The sequence below is a fragment of the Homarus americanus genome, unplaced genomic scaffold (assembly GCF_018991925.1).
Source record: "Homarus americanus isolate GMGI-L3 unplaced genomic scaffold, GMGI_Hamer_2.0 scaffold47967, whole genome shotgun sequence".
NCBI classification, from domain to species: Eukaryota; Metazoa; Arthropoda; class Malacostraca; order Decapoda; family Nephropidae; genus Homarus; species Homarus americanus.
Genome location: NW_024731965.1, coordinates 96,765 through 113,535, shown reverse-complemented (window position 1 = coordinate 113,535; position 16,771 = coordinate 96,765). Strand labels below are relative to the sequence as shown.

The following is a 16,771-nucleotide window of genomic DNA, read 5'->3' as shown; positions in this document are numbered from 1 at the left end:
GGGTGTGAGATACAGCCAGGGGTTGTAGGATACAGCCAGGGGTGTGAGATGCAGCCAGGGTGTAGGATACAGCCAGGGTGTGGGATACAGCCAGGGTGTGGGATAGCCAGAGTGTAGGATACAGCCAGGGGTGTAGGATGCGGGGGTGTAGGATACAGCCAGGGGGTGTAGGATACAGCCAGGGGTGAGAGACAGCCAGGGGTGTAGGATACAGCCAGGGGTGTAGGATACAGCCAGGGTGTAGGATATGGTGTGGGATAGCCAGGGGTGTAGGATACAGCCAGGGGTGTAGAGATACAGCCAGGGTGTGAGAGCAGCCAGGGGTGTGAGGATACAGCCAGGGGTGTGGGATGCAGCCAGGGTGTAGGATACAGCCAGGGGTGTGAGATACAGCCAGGGGTGTAGGATACAGCCAGGGTGTGGGATACAGCCAGGGGGTGAGATACAGCCAGGGTGTGAGATACAGCCAGGTGTGGTCTGTCAGGTGTGGGATACAGCCAGGGTGTGGGATACAGCCAGGGGTGTGAGATACAGCCAGGGTGTGGATACAGCCAGGGTGTGGGATACAGCAGGGGTGTGGGGATACAGCCAGAGGTGTAGGATACAGCCAGGGGTGTAGGATACAGCCAGGGTGTGGATACAGCCGGGTGTAGGATACAGCCAGGGGTGTAGGATACAGGGGTGTAGGATACAGCCAGGGGTGTAGGATACAGCCAGGGTGTGAGATACAGCCAGGGGTGTGGGATACAGCTGGGGGTGTGGGATACAGCCAGGGGTGTAGAGATACAGCCAGGGTGTAGAGATACAGCCAGGGGTGTAGGATACAGCCAGGGGGTGTAGGATACAGCCAGGGTGTGGGATACAGCCAGGGGTGTAGAGATACAGCCAGGGGTGTAGGATACAGCAAGGGGTGTAGGAACAGCCAGGGGTGTGGGATACAGCAGGGTGTAGGATAAGCAGGGGTGTGGGATACAGCCAGGGTGTAGGATACAGCCAGGGGTGTAGGGATACAGCCAGGGGGTGTGGGGATACAGCCAGGGGTGTGGGATAGCCAGGGGTGTAGGATACAGCCAGGGGGTGTAGGATACAGGGGGTGTGGATACAGCCAGGGGTGTAGGATACAGCCAGGGGTGTAGGATACAGCCAGGGGTGTGAATACAGCCAGGGGTGTAAGATACAGCCAGGGTGTAGGATGCAGCCAGGTGTGGGATCCAGGTGTAGGATGCAGCCAGGGTGTGGGATACAGCCGGGGTGTGAGATACAGCCAGGGGTGTAGACAGCAGGTGGGATACAGCCAGGGTGTAGGATACTAGGGTGTAGGATACAGCAGGGGTGTGGGATACAGCCAGGGGTGTGGGATACAGCCAGGGTGTGGGGGATACAGCCAGGGGTGTAGGATACAGCCAGGTGTGTGATGCAGGGGTGTAGATACAGCGGGGGTGTAGGATACATGAGGGTGTAGGATGCAGCCAGGGTGTAGGATACAGCCAGGGGTGTGGGATGCAGCCAGGGGTGTAGAGGATACAGCCAGGGGTGTAGGATGCAGCCAGGGTGTGGGATACAGCCAGGGGTGTGGGATACAGACAGGGTGTGGGATGCAGCCAGGGGTGTAGGATACAGCCAGGGGTGTAGGATACAGCCAGGGTGTGGACAGCCAGGTGTGGGATACAGAGTGTAGGATACAGCCAGGGGTGTGGATGCAGCCAGGGTGTAGGATACAGCCAGGGGTGTGGGATACAGCCAGGGGTGTGGGATACAGCCAGGGTGTGAGGTACAGCCAGGGTGTGGATACAGCGGTGAGGAACAGCCAGGGGTGTAAGTGCAGCCAGGGTGTAGGATACAGCCAGGGGTGTGAGGATGCAGCCAGGGGTGTGAGATACAGCCAGGGTGTGGGGATGCAGCCAGGGGTGTAGGATACAGCCAGGGTGTGAGATACAGCCAGGGGTGTAGGATACAGCCAGGGTGTGGGTACAGCCAGGGGTGTGGGATACAGCCAGGGGTGTAGGATACAGCCAGGGTGTGAATACAGCCAGGGGTGTGGGATACAGCCAGGGGTGTGAGAGACCAGCCAGGGGTGTGGGATACGAGGGGTGTGGGATACAGCAGGTGTGAATACAGCAGGTGTAGGATACAGCCAGAGGTGTGGGGATACAGCCAGGGTGTGGGATACAGCCAGGGTGTGAGTGTAGGATGCAGCCAGGGGTGTGAGATACAGCCAGGGTGTAGGATACAGCCAGGTGTAGGATACAGCCAGGGGTGTAGGATACAGCCAGGGGTGTAGGATACAGCCAGGGTGTAGGATACAGCCAGGGTGTAGGATACAGCCAGGGGTGTAGGGATACAGCCGGGTGTGGATACAGCCAGGGGTGTAGGATACAGCCAGGGGTGTGGAATACAGCCAGGGGGTGTAGGATACAGCCAGGGGTGTGGGATACAGCCAGGGGTGTAGGATACAGCCAGGGTGTGGGATGTGAGGGTGTAGGATACAGCCAGGGGGTGTGAGATACAGCCAGGGGTGTGGGATACAGCCAGGGTGTAGGATACAGCCAGGGGTGTGGGATACGAACAGGGGTGTAGGATGCAGCCAGGGGTGTGGATACAGGGGTGTAGGAATACAGCCAGGGGGAGTGAAGGATACAGCCAGGGGTGTAGGAATACAGATAGGGTGTAAGATACAGCCAGGGGTGTAGATACAGCCAGGGGTGAGATACAGCCAGTGTGGGATACAGCCAGGGGTGTAGGATACAGCCAGGGGTGTAGGATACAGCCAGGGTGTAGGATACAGCCAGAGGTGTAAGATACAGCCAGGGGTGTAGGATACAGCCAGGGTGTAGGATACAGCCAGGGGTGTAGGATACAGCCAGGGTGTAGAGGACAGCCAGGGGTGTGGAGTTAGGATACAGCCAGGGGTGTAGAGATCAGCCAGGGGTGTAACAGCCAGGGGTGTAGATGCAGCCAGGGGTGTAGGATGCAAGCAGGGGTGTAGGATACAGCTAGAGGTGTAGGATACAGCCAGGGGTGGGACACAGCCAGGGTGGGATACAGCCAGGGGTGTGGATACAGCAGGGGTGTAGGATAACCAGGGTGTAGGATACAGCCAGGGTGTAGATACAGCCAGGGGTGTAGGATACAGCCAGGGTGTAGGATACAGCCAGGGTGTGAGATACAGCCAGGGGTGTGGAGGATACAGCCAGGGGTGTAGGATACAGCCAGGGTGAGATACACGGGTGTAGGGATACAGCCAGTGTAGGATACAGCCAGGGTGTGGGATACAGCCAGGGTGTAGGATACAGCCAGGGGTGTAGGATACAGCCAGGGGGTGTAGATGCAGCCAGGGGTGTAGGATACAGCCAGGGTGTAGAGGATACAGCCAGGGGTGTAGGATACAGGGGGGTGTAGGGATACAGCCAGGGTGTAGGATACAGCCAGGGGTGTAGGGCAGCCAGGGGTGTGGGATACAGCCAGGTGTAGGATACAGCCAGGGGTGTAGGATACAGCCAGGGTGTGAGATACAGCCAGGGGTGTAGGATACAGCCAGGGGGTGTGAGATACAGCCAGGGTGTAGGATACAGCCAGGGGTGTGGGATACAGCCAGGGTGCAGGATACAGCCAGGGGTGTGATACAGCAGGTGTAGGATACAGCCAGGGTGTAGGATACAGCCAGGGGTGTGGGGATACAGCCAGGGGTGTAGAGATACAGCCAGGGGTGTGGGATACAGCCAGGGGTGTAGAAACAGCCAGGGTGTAGGATACAGCCAGGGGTGTGGGATACAGCCAGAGGGTGTAAGATACAGATAGAGTGTAAGATACAGCCAGGGTGTAGGATACAGCCAGGGGTGTAGGATACAGCCAGGGGTGTAGGATACAGCCAGGGTGTGAGATACAGCCAGGGGTGTAGAGGTTACAGCCAGGGTGTAGGATACAGCCAGGGTGTGAATACAGCCAGGGTGTAGATACAGCCAGGTGTAGGATACAGCCAGGGGTGTGAGATACAGCCAGGGTGTGGATACAGCCAGGGTATGAGATACAACACAGGGATGTAGGATACAGCCAGGGTGTAGGATACAGCCAGGGGTGTAGAGGATACAGCCAGGGGTGTGAATACAGCCAGAGGTGTAAGATACAGCCAGGGGTGTAAGATACAGCCAGGGGTGTGAGATACAGCCAGGGTGTGGATACAGCCAGGGGTGTAGAGATACAGCCAGGGGTGTAGGATAGCCAGAGGTGTAGAGATACAGCCAGGGTGTGGGGATACAGCCAGGGTGTGAGATAAGCAGGGTGTGAGGATACAGCCAGGGGTGTAGGATACAGCCAGGGGTGTGGGATACAGCCAGGGATGGGATACAGCCAGGGTGTGGGATGCAGATGAGGTGTAAGATACAGCCAGGGTGTAAGATACAGCCAGGGGTGTAGGATACAGCCAGGGTGTAAGATACAGCCAGGGTGTAAGATACAGCCAGTGTAGGATACAGCTAGGGGTGTAGGATACAGCCAGGGGTGTGGAGTAATGAGGGTTGAATACAGATATAACCCATATTTATAATTATAAATATTACCCTCTATTAAACAGGGTCTAATACAATCTCTCCGTTGACTCAAATTATAATGATGTTCCTCCACCGTTCAGTATTATCCGTTATTGTTAATTTATCTGCCTGTTACCCTTCCACCTCTTCCACTTCATCCTAGGTTTGGTTCCAGAAAAAATAACAATCTCAGAAATAGGGAAAAAAGGTAAGGGGGGAGGGGGGATGGTATAAAGGAAATGGTAAGGGGAGGAGAGGAAATGGTAGGGAAGATGGAAAAGTAAAATACGTAAAGAGAGCAACAGCAAATGAGTGGGAGAGGAAGTACACACACACACACACACACACACACACACACACACACACACACACACACGATAAGACTCACTCTGAGTGTAGTTTGTACCGTGGCTTCGTTTTCTATGCTTTCTGATGCAAGATAAGCATTTAATCACCAGGAGAAGATGACTGAGAGAAGAAAGAAATATGGAAGAGGGAAGAGAGAGGAAAAATTGAGAGGGGAAGTAAGGAAAAGGAGGAAGAAAAGTAGAGAAGAGAGGAGGAGGAGGAGAAGGAAGTCACGCTTGTAATAGCTGTAGTGAAGAAGATGATCTACAGTGATTATAACAAGAAGTTATTTAATTTGTTATCAGCTGACGGACGAAGACAAAAGTGGTTATGTGTATAATAGTTAGTGGTGGCCGCAGGTACAGGTCCCTTCACTTGTGCGTTTACAGGGGCTCGTCGTATAAACATTCCACATATCATTACATTGAGATATTTGTTTTAATATTGTTTTAGTTCGATTCCGTGGTATGTTTACAATTGTGGGTTTCTGTCGAATGCAAACAAACACTGGACTGCCACACTGCACAAAACCCAATGACCCCTGTAAATGCTCTAGTGAGAGGGACTGTACACTGACAGCAGTAATACGTCTAGTTGGTACTGATGGTAATTCTTTTTTATCATTAATTATAAGTTACATTGTACCGTTTTAGTGAAGGTACATAATTCATCAGGTATATTAAAGTACGATAAATGTTGGAAAAGGATCACCTAACCTAGTCAAATCTTAACCTAACCTAACCCAACCTAGCCAATCTTAACCTAACCTAACCATACCCAAACCTATTCTAACCCTTTTCCTAACTTAATAGTAACCAAGCCAAACCCAACCTAACAAAACCAAACCTAACCTAACAAACCAGGCCAAACCTAACCTAACCCAACCTAACCTAACCTACCTAAACCAAACCACACCACCTAGGTAGCATTAAGGTGTTTAATTATTAGATGAGTTATGCTACCAAATCCCTGACATCTTATCTTACTACACACTGAGGCAAACAAAAGTATATAAACTCTACTATGAAAAAATATATAGATTTATTTTTTTTAAACTTTCATCTGTGGCTGGTTATTTTTTTCAGTTGGTATATAACTATTTTGGCAATTTTTGTTTAAGGGCATTTGTCCATAAAATCTGCAAGAGTCCTTTTTGTCCACACACTCCGGCTATTTTGTGTGTGTGCGCCTGTTCCTACTGTTTTTATGTGACGTCTACTGTTGCCTGTTTCTGTTTATATATGACGTCTACTGTTGCCTGTTTCTGTTTATATACGACGTCTACTGTTGCCTGTCTGTGGTGTAGCCTGTAGGTAGCCTATTAACAGTCAAATAGGATGCCTAACCATGAAGCCTCTAGCTGTAACCCCTGTAGACTGAGCCAGGGAAGGTTGTCCTCCAGGGGCCAGGGAAGGTTGTCCTCCAGGGCCAGGGAAGGTTGTCCTCCAGGAGCCAGGAAGGTTGTCCTCAGGGGCCAGGGGAAGGTTGTCCTCCAGGGCCAGGAAGGTTGTCCTCAGGGGCCAGGAAGGTTGTCCTCAAGGGCCAAGGAGGTTGTCCTCAAGGGCAGGCAGGTTGTCCTCCAGGAGCCAAGGAAGGTTGTCCTCAGGAGCCAAGGAAGGTTCTCCTCCAGGAGCCAAGGAAGGTTGTCCTCCAGGAGCCAGGGAAGGTTGTCCTCAGGGGCCAAGGAAGGTTTTCCTCCAGGAGCCAAGGAAGGTTGTCCTCCAGGAGCCAGGAAGGTTGTCCTCAGGAGCCAGGAGGTTGTCCTCAGGAGCCAGGAAGGTTGTCCTTCCAGAGCCAGGGAGGTTGTCCTCAGGAGCCAGGGAGGTTGTCCTCCAGGGGCCAGGAAGGTTGTCCTCCAGGAGCCAAGAAGGTTGTCCTCCAGGAGCCAAGGTTCTCCTCCAGGGCCAGGTAGGTTGTCCTCCAGGAGCCAGGAAAGTTGTCCTTCAGGAGTCAAGGAAGGTTGTCCTCCAGGAGCCAAGGAAGGTTGTCCTCCAGGGGCCAAGGAAGGTTGTCTTCCAGGGGCCAGGGAAGGTTGTCCTCCAGGGCCAAGGAAGGTTGTCCTCCAGGAGCCAAGAGGTTGTCCTCCAGGAGCCAAGGAAGGTTGTCCTCCAGGAGCCAGGCAAGGTTGTCCTCCAGGAGCCAAGGGGTTGTCCTCCAGGACCAAGGAAGGTTGTCCTCCAGGAGCCAGGAAGGAGGTTGTCCTCTAGGGCCAGGATAGGTTGTCCTCCAGGGACCAGGGAAGGTTGTCCTCCAGGAGCCAGGGAGGTTGTCTTCCAGGAGCCAGGAAGGTTGTCCTCAGGAACCAGGAAGGTTGTCCCCAGGAGCCAGGAAGGTTGTCCTCAGGGACCAGGAAAAGTTGTCCTCCAGGAGGCAGGGAAGGTTGTCTTCCAGGAGCCAGGGAAGGTTGTCCTCCAGGGACAGGAAGGTTGTCCTCCAGGGACCAGGGAAGGTTGTCCTCAGGAGGCAGGGGTTGTTTCCAGGAGCCAGGGAAGGTTGTCCTCCAGGGCCTGGGAGGTTGTCCTCCAGGGACCAGGGAAGGTTGTCCTCCAGGAGGCAGGGAGAAGGTTGTCTTCAGGAGCCAGGAAGGTTGTCCTCCAGGAGCCAGGAAGGTTGTCCTCCAGGAGCCTGGGAGGTTGTCCTCCAGGGACCAGGGAAGGTTGTCCTCAGGAGGCAGGAAGGTTGTCTTCCAGGAGCCAGGGAAGGTTGTCCTCCAGGAGCCAGGAAGGTTGTCCTCAGGGCCTGGGAGGTTGTCCTCAGGGACCGAGGTTGTCCTCCAGGGACCAGGAAGGTTGTCCTCCAGGAGCAAGGGAAGGTTGTCCTCAGGAGCCAGGCAAGTTGTCCTCCAGGGACCAGGGAAGGTTGTCCTCAGGAGCCAGGAAAAATTGTCCTCTAGGAGCCACGGAGGTTGTCCTCCAGGGACCAGGAAGGTTGTCTCCAGGGCCACGGAAGGTTGTCCTCCAGGAGCCACGGAAGGTTGTCCTCCAGGAGCCGGGGAGGTTGTCCTCAGGAGCCAGGAAGGTTGTCCTCCAGGAGCCACGGAAGGTTGTCCTCCAGGAGCCAGGGAAGGTTGTCCTCAGGAGCCAGGGAAGGTTGTCCTCCAGGGGCCAAGGAAGGTTGTCCTCCAGGAGCCAAAGAAGGTTGTCCTCCAGGAGCAAGGAAGGTTCTCCTCCAGGAGCCAGGGAAAGGTTGTCCTCCAGGGCAGGGAAAGGTTGTCCTTCAGGGTCAAGAGGTTGTCCTCCAGGAGCCAGGAAGGTTGTCCTCCAGGAGCCAAGGAAGGTTGTCTTCAGGGGCCAGGGAAGGTTGTCCTCCAGGGGCCAGGGAAGGTTGTCCTCAGGAGCCAAGAGGTTGTCCTCAGGAGCCAAGGAGGTTGTCCTCCAGGAGCCAGGCAGGTTGTCCTCAGGAGCCAAGAAGGTTGTCCTCCAGGAGCCAAGGAAGGTTGTCCTCCAGGAGCCAAGGAAGGTTGTCCTCTAGGGCAGGATGAGGTTGTCCTCCAGGGACCGGGAGGTTGTCCTCCAGGAGCCAGGGAAGGTTGTCCTCGGAACCAGGGAGGTTGTCCTCCAGGGACCAGGAAGGTTGTCCTCAGGAGGCAGGGAAGGTTGTCTTCCGGGCCAGGGAGGTTGTCCTCCAGGGACAAGGGAAGGTTTTCCTCCGGGAGGGAGGAAGGTTGTCCTCGGGGGCCAGGGAAGGTTGTCTTCCAGGAGCCAGGAGGTTGTCCTCAGGAGCCTGGGAGGTTGTCCTCCAGGGACCAGGAAGGTTGTCTCCAGGAGGCAGGGAAGGTTGTCTTCCAGGAGCCAGGGAAGGTTGTCCTCCAGAGCCAGGGAAGGTTGTCCTCCAGGAGCCTGGGAGGTTGTCCTCCAGGGACCAGGGAGGTTGTCCTCCAGGAGGCAGGGAAGGTTGTCTTCCAGGAGCCAGGGAAGGTTGTCCTCAGGGACCAGGAAAGGTTGTCCTCCAGGAGCAAGGGAAGGTTGTCCTCCAGGGAGCCAAGGAAGGTTCTCCTCAGGAGCCAGGAGGTTGTCCTCGAGCCAGGAAAGTTGTCCTTCAGGGTCAGAGGTTGTCCTCAGGAGCCAAGGAGGTTGTCCTCCAGGGGCCAAGGAGGTTGTCTTCCAGGGCCAGGGATTGTCCTCCAGGGCCAGGGAAGGTTGTCCTCAGGGAGCCAAGGAAGGTTGTCCTCCAGGAGCCAAGGAAGGTTGTCCTCAGGAGCCGAGCAGGTTGTCCTCCAGGAGCCAAGAAGGTTGTCCTCAGGAGCCAAGGAAGGTTGTCCTCCAGGAGCCAGGAAGGTTGTCCTCTAGGAGCCAGGATGGGTTGTCCTCCAGGGACGGGAAGGTTGTCCTCAGGAGCCAGGAAGGTTGTCCTCCAGGAACCAGGGAGTTGTCCTCCAGGGACCAGGAAAAGTTGTCCTCAGGAGGCAGGAAGGTTGTCCTCCAGGGACCAGGAAGGTTTTCCTCCGGGAGGGAAGGTTGTCCTCAGGGGCCAGGAAGGTTGTCTTCCAGGAGCCAGGGAGGTTGTCCTCCAGGAGCCTGGGAGGTTGTCCTCAGGGGACCAGGAAGGTTGTCCTCCAGGAGGCAGGAGGTTGTCCTCCAGGAGCCAGGGAAGGTTGTCCTCCAGGAGCCAGGAGGTTGTCCTCAGGAGCCTGGGAGGTTGTCCTCCAGGGACCAGGAAGGTTGTCCTCAGGAGGCAGGAAGGTTGTCTTCAGGGAGCCAGGGAAGGTTGTCCTCAGGGACCAGGAAGGTTGTCCTCAGGGCAAGGGAAGGTTGTCCTCAGGCCAGGAAATCTCAGGACCAGGAGGTTGTCCTCCAGGGACCAGGAAGGTTGTCCTCCAGGAGCCACGGAAGGTTGTCCTCCAGGCCAGGCAGGAGCCGGGGAAGGTTGTCCTCCAGGAGCCAGGAAGGTTGTCCTCAGGAGCCACGGAAGGTTGTCCTCCAGGAGCCAGGGAGGTGTCCTCCAGGAGCCGGGGAAGGTTGTCCTCAGGGCCAGGAGGTTGTCCTCCAGGACCAGGAAGGTTGTCCTCCAGGAGCCAGGAAAAATTGTCTCAGGAGCCACGGAAGGTTGTCCTCCAGGGACCAGGGAAGGTTGTCCTCAGGAGCCACGGAAGGTTGTCCTCCAGGAGCCACGGAAGGTTGTCCTCAGGAGCCGGGGAAGGTTGTCCTCCAGGAGCCAGGGAAGGTTGTCCTCCAGGAGCCACAGGTTGTCCTCAGGAGCCAGGAAGGTTGTCCTCCAGGAGCCAGGAGGTTGTCCTCCAGGAGCCACGGAAGGTTGTCCTCCAGGAGCCAGGGAAGGTTGTCCTCCAGGAGCACGGAAGGTTGTCCTCCAGGAGCCACGGAAGGTTGTCCTCCAGGGGCCAGGAAGGTTGTCCTCCAGGAGCCAGGAGGTTGTCCTCCAGGAGCCAGGGAGGTTGTCCTCAGGAGCCAGGGAAGGTTGTCCTCCAGGAGCCACGGAAGGTTGTCCTCAGGAGCCAGGGGTTGTCTCCAGGAGCCACGGAAGGTTGTCCTCCAGGAGCAGGGAAGGTGTCCTCCAGGAGCCACGGAAGGTTGTCCTCCAGGGGTTTCCTCCAGGGAGGTTGTCCGGGCCAGGAAGGTTGTCCTCAGGGGCCAGGGGTGTCCTCAGGGCCAGTTGTCCTCCAGCGGAAGGTTGTCCTCAGGAGCCAGGGAAGGTTGTCCTCCAGGAGCCACGGAAGGTTGTCCTCCAGGAGCCAGGGAAGGTTGTCCTCAGGGCCAGGAAGGTTGTCCTCAGGAGCCAGGAGTTGTCCTCCAGGAGCCGGGAAGGTTGTCCTCAGGCCAGGGAGGTTGTCCTCAGGGGCCAGAAGGTTGTCCTCAGGGGCCACGGAGGTTGTCCTCCAGGAGCCAGGGAAGGTTGTCCTCCAGGAGCCAGGGAAGGTTGTCCTCCAGGAGCCAGGGAAGGTTGTCCTCCAGGGGCCAGACCTGTGTGATAACTCAGGGAAGCAGAAGAAATTTAGAACAAAAAAGAGAAAGATAAGAAAAATGGAAATAAATATATAGTCAATATATCATACCTGGTGATGCTGTGTCAGGTAAATAGTCCTTGAAATATTATATTACATTACATTACATTATATTACATTATATTATATTATATTATATTACATTATATTACGTTACGTTATATTATGCTATATTATGTTATGCTATGCTATGTTATGTTATATGTTGCTATATTATATTATGCTATGTTATGTTATGCTATGTTATGTTATGCTATGTTATATTTGCTATGTTATGTTATGCTATGTTATGTTTATATTTATGCTATGTTATGTTATGCTATGTTATGTTATGCTATGTTATGTTATGCTATGTTATGCTATGCTATTTATATTTATGTTATGCTATGTTATATATATTATGTTATACTATGTTATGTTATGCTATGTTATGTTATGCTATATTATGTTATGCTATATTTATGTTATGCTTTATTTATGCTATATGTTATGCTATGTTATGCTATGTTATGTTATGTTATGCTATGTTATGTTATGCTATGCTATGTTATGTTATGTTATGTTATGCTATGTTATGCTATGTTATGTTATGCTATGTTATGTTATGCTATGCTATGTTATGTTATGTTATGCTATATATATGTTATTTATGCTATGTTATATTATGCTATGTTATGTTATGCTATGTTATATTATGCTATGTATGTTATGCTATGTTATGTTATGCTATGCTATGTTATGCTATGTATGTTATGTTATGCTATATTATATTATGTATGTTATATTATGTATGTTATATTATGCTATGTTATGTTATACTATGTTATGTTATTTTTATGCTATGTTATGCTATGCTATGTTATGCTATGTTATGTTATGTTATGCTATGTTATGTTATGCTATGTTATGTTATGCTATGTTATGTTATGCTATGCTATGTTATGCTATGCTATGTTATGCTATGTTATGTTATGTTATGCTATGTTATGTTATGCTATGTTATGTTATGCTATGTTATGTTATGCTATGTTATGTTATGTTATGCTATGTTATGTTATGCTATGTTATGTTATGCTATGTTATGTTATGCTATGTTATGTTATGCTATGTTATGTTATGCTTTATGTTATGTTTATGCTATGCTATTTTATGCTATGTTATGCTATGTTATGTTATGTTATGCTATGTTATGTTATATTATTTATGTTATGCTATGTTATGTTATGCTATGTTATGTTATGTTATGCTATGTTATGTTATGCTATATTTATGTTATGCTATGTTATGTTATGCTATGTTATGTTATGTTATGCTATGTTATGTTATGCTATGTTATGTTATGCTATGTTATGTTATGTATGTTATGTTATGCTATGTTATGTTATGCTATGTTATGTTATGTTATGCTATGTTATGTTATGCTATGTTATGTTATATTATGCTATGTTATATTATGCTATGTTATGTTATGCTATGTTATGTATGTTATGCTATGTTATGTTATGTATGTATGTTATGTTATGTTATGCTATGTTATGTTATGCTATGTTATGTTATATATGCTATGTTATGCTATGCTATGTTATGCTATGTTATGTTATGTTATGCTATGTTATGTTATGCTATGTTATATTTATGTTATGCTATGTTATGTTATGCTATGTTATGTTATGTTATGCTATGTTATGTTATACTATGTTATGCTATTTTTTATGCTATGTATTTATTATGTTATATTATGTTATGCTATGTTATGTTATGCTATTATGTTATGTTATGCTATGTTATGTTATGCTATTTTTATCTATGTTTTTATGCTATGCTATATTTATGTATGTTATGTTATGTTATGCTATGTTATGTTATGCTATGTTATGTTATGTTATGCTATGTTTATATGTATGTTATGTTATGTTATGCTATGTTATATTTATGCTATGTTATGTTATGCTATATTTATGTTATGTTATGCTATGTTTATGTTATGCTATGTTATGTTATGCTATGTTATGTTATGTTATGCTATGTTATGTTATGCTATGTTATGTTATGCTATGCTATGTTATGCTATGCTATGTTATACTATGTTATGTTATGTTATGCTATGTTATGTTATGCTATGTTATGTTATGTTATGCTATGTTATGTTATGCTATGTTATGTTATGTATGTTATGTTATGTTATGTTATGTTATGTTTGTACGTGAACAAACTTGAATATATCTTGTTTATGTTTAAAATTATGTGATATGTATCAGTGTGATATCCTGACGAATTTTGTGTTTAGTGACATTATTCATATGTTGCCTTCATTAAGATATAGTTGATTACCTGTCACATGTTGATGGCACATTCTTACCTGCCTGTTTATTAATAGCACCTGTCGGGGTAGGTGTTGAGGTGGGTCTGACTCTTGACTGGATATATAAGTCACCAGCGTTGACTAGTACGATTGAGGTCTTGAAATATTCGAGTTTTTAACACTACAGCCTTGCTTATACTACAGTCTTGGTTATACTACAGTCTTGGTTATAATACTACAGCCTTGGTTATACTACAATCTTGGTTATACTACAGTCTTGGTTATACTACAGCATTGGCTATACTACAGTCTTGATTATACTACATTCTTGGTTATACTAGTATGGTTATACTACAGCATTGGTTGTACTATAGTCTTGGTTATACTACAGCATTGGTTATACTACAGTTTTGGTTATACTACATCTTGGTTATACTACAGTCTTGGTTATACTACAGTCTTGGTTATACTACAGTGTTATACAGCATTGGTTATACTACAGTCTTGATTATACTACATTCTTGGTTATACTACAGTCTTGGTTATACTACAGCATTGTTGTACTATAGTCTTGGTTATACTACAGCATGGTTTATACTACAGTTTTGGTTATACTACAGTCTTGGTTCTACAGCCTTGGTTATACTACAGCCTTGGTTATACTCACAGTCTGATTATACTACATTCTTGGTTATACCACAGTCTTGGTTATACTACAGCATTGTTGTACTATAGTCTTGGTTATACTACAGCATTGGTTATACTACAGTTTTATACTATTACCTTTTGGTTATACTACAGTCTTGGTTATACTACAGCCTTGGTTATACTACAGCCTTGGTTGCTACAGCCTTGGTTATGCCACAGCCTTGGTTATACTACAGCCTTGGTTATACTACAGCCTTGGTTATACTACACAGCCTTGGTTATACTACAGCCTTGGTTATACCACAGCCTTGTGTTATACTAACAGCCTGGTTATACTACAGCCTTGGTTATACTCACAGCCTTGGTTATACTACAGCTTTGGTTATACTACAGCCTTGGTTATACTCAGCCTTGGTTATACCACAGCCTATACTACAGCCTGGTTATACTACGGCTTGGTTATGCTATCTTGGTTATACTACAGTCTGGTTATACTACAGCCTTGGTTATACTACAGCCTTGGCTGACAGCCTGTTATACTACACAGCCTTGGTTATACTACAGCCTTGGTTATACTACGTTCTGGTTATACTACAGCCTTGGTTATACACAGTCTTGGTTATACTACAGTCTTGTTATACTCAGCATTGGTTATACTACAGCCTTGTTATACTACAGCCTTGGTTATACCACAGGCTTGTTATACTCACATTCTGGTTATACTACAGCCTTGGTTATACACAGCCTTTTATACTAGCCTGTTATACTACAGTTTATACTACAGCCTTGTTATACTACAGCATTGGTTATACTACAGCCTTGGTTATACTACAGTCTCGTTATACCACAGCCTTGGTTATACTACAGCCTATACTACAGCCTTTGGTTATACTACAAGCCTGGTTATACTATAGTTTGGTTATACTACAGCCTTGGTTATACTACAGCCTTGTTATACTACAGGCTTGGTTATACTACATTCTGGTTATACCACACTTGGTTATACTACAGCCTGGTTATACTCACAGCCTTGGTTATACTACAGTCTTATACTGCAGTCTTGGTTATACTGTACTACAGCCTTGGTTATACTACAGCATTGGTTATACTCACAGCCTTGGTTATACTACAGTCTTGGTTATACTACAGCCTTGTTATACTACAGCCTTGGTTATACTACAGCCTTGGTTATATACAGCTCCTTGGTTATACTACAGCCTTGGTTATACTACAGTCTTGGTTATACTACAGTGTCTTGGTTATACTACAGCCTTCGTTATACTACAGCCTTGTTATACCACAGCCTGTTATACTACAGTCTTGGTTATACTACAGCCTGTTATACTACAGCCTTGTTATACTGCTTGGTTATACACAGCCTTTTATACTACAGCCTTGTTATACTACAGCCTCTGGTTATACTCAGTCTTGGTTATACTACAGCCTTGGTTATACCACAGTCTTGGTTACACAGCCTGTTATACACAGTGTTATTACAGTCTTTTATACACAGCCTTCTGTTATACTACAGCCTTGGTTATACTTCACAGCTCTGTTATACTACAACAGCTTCGTTATACTACAGCCTTGGTTATACTACACAGCTCGTTATACTACAGCCTTCGTTATACTACAGCCTTGGTTATACTCACAGTCTTGGTTATACTACAGCCTTTGTTATACTACGCTCCTGTTATACTACAGCCTGTTATACTACAGCCTTGGTTATACTACGTCTTGGTTATACTACAGTCTTTCCAGTTATACTACAGCCTTGTTATACAGCTGGTTATACTACAGTCTTGGTTATGCTACAGCCTTCGTTATACTACAGCCTTCGTTATACTACAGTCTTGTTATACTACAGCCTTGTTATACTACAGTCTTGGTTATACTACAGCCTTTTGGTTATCTACAGCCTGTTATACTATAGCCTTGTTTACAGCCTTGTTATACTACAGCCTTGGTTATACAGTCTTGGTTATACTACAGCCATCGTTATACTACAGCCTTGGTTATACTACAGCCTGGTTATACTACAGTCTTGTATCTGCAGTTATACTACAGCCTTGGTTATACTACAGCCTTGGTTATACTGCCTTTGTTTGTTTCATCGTTATACTACAGCCTTGGTTATACTACAGTGTCTTGGCTAACGTTCAAAATTATTTATATTATATATATATATATATATATACACTCGTATTTTTTACTAAACTCTTATCAGTCATCTTGTCTTGCGTCACCCATTCTAGCCATCTTCCTTATTCTTATGTTTCCTTCTCTTCCTTGATTCCCTCTACGTAAATTAGGAGAGAAACAGAGATAAAAGAGAGTAATGAACCGCGAGTAAAGAACCGCGAGTTATTGTTGTTTTTTTTAATTTATTTGGTTTATGTAAGGAACGGTGATTTGTATATACACTCTCTGACGTCATATATGTTCTTGGTATTTATTCTTATCGTTTTATACCAAAGGAAGTGACGTCTCTTTTGGTACAGGAAACAATAGACGATTATTCCTTAATAAAGTTAGTATCGCCACCAGAAACGAATACTAGTTAATAACCTCGTCCAAGTCTTTATTCTGTTCCACATTCACACAAACACCTACACACACACACACAAACACCTACACACACACACACACACACACACACACACACACACACACACACACACACTCGATTGATACACCATACACAACAGTATTTTTTCACTTGAAATGAAGTGAGTTAATGTATACAAAAATTAGTTAAGGAAGGTACCAAGTGAACTCGGCTTTGGCAGAGCCTGGCCTCAGGAGAGCCTGGCCCCAGGAGAGCCTGGCTCCAGGAGAACCTGGCCCCAGGAGAGCCTGGCCCAGGAGAGCCTGGCCCCAGGAGCCTGGCCCCAGGAGAGCCTGGCTCCCAGGAGAGCCTGGCCCCAGGAGAGCCTGCCCCAGGAGAGCCTGGCCCAGGAGAGCCTGGCCCAGGAGAGCCTGGCCCCA

General features: G+C 48.1%; 1 protein-coding gene across 1 annotated transcript; it reads left to right on the top strand.

The window, feature by feature from the left end:
* The first annotated feature begins 9,171 nt into the window (after nucleotides 1-9,171).
* On the top strand, nucleotides 9,172-10,800 carry LOC121868096. The gene has a single exon (XM_042368366.1). The coding sequence runs from the start codon at nucleotides 9,172-9,174 to the stop codon at nucleotides 10,798-10,800; it is 1,629 nt and encodes a 542-aa protein (XP_042224300.1).
* Nucleotides 10,801-16,771: the final 5,971 nt, after the last annotated feature.

Excerpts from the sequence above, each read along its gene's own strand:
- LOC121868096 (XM_042368366.1), top strand. The coding sequence starts at position 9,172 with ATGGGTTGTCCTCCAGGGACGGGAAGGTTGTCCTCAGGAGCCAGGAAG.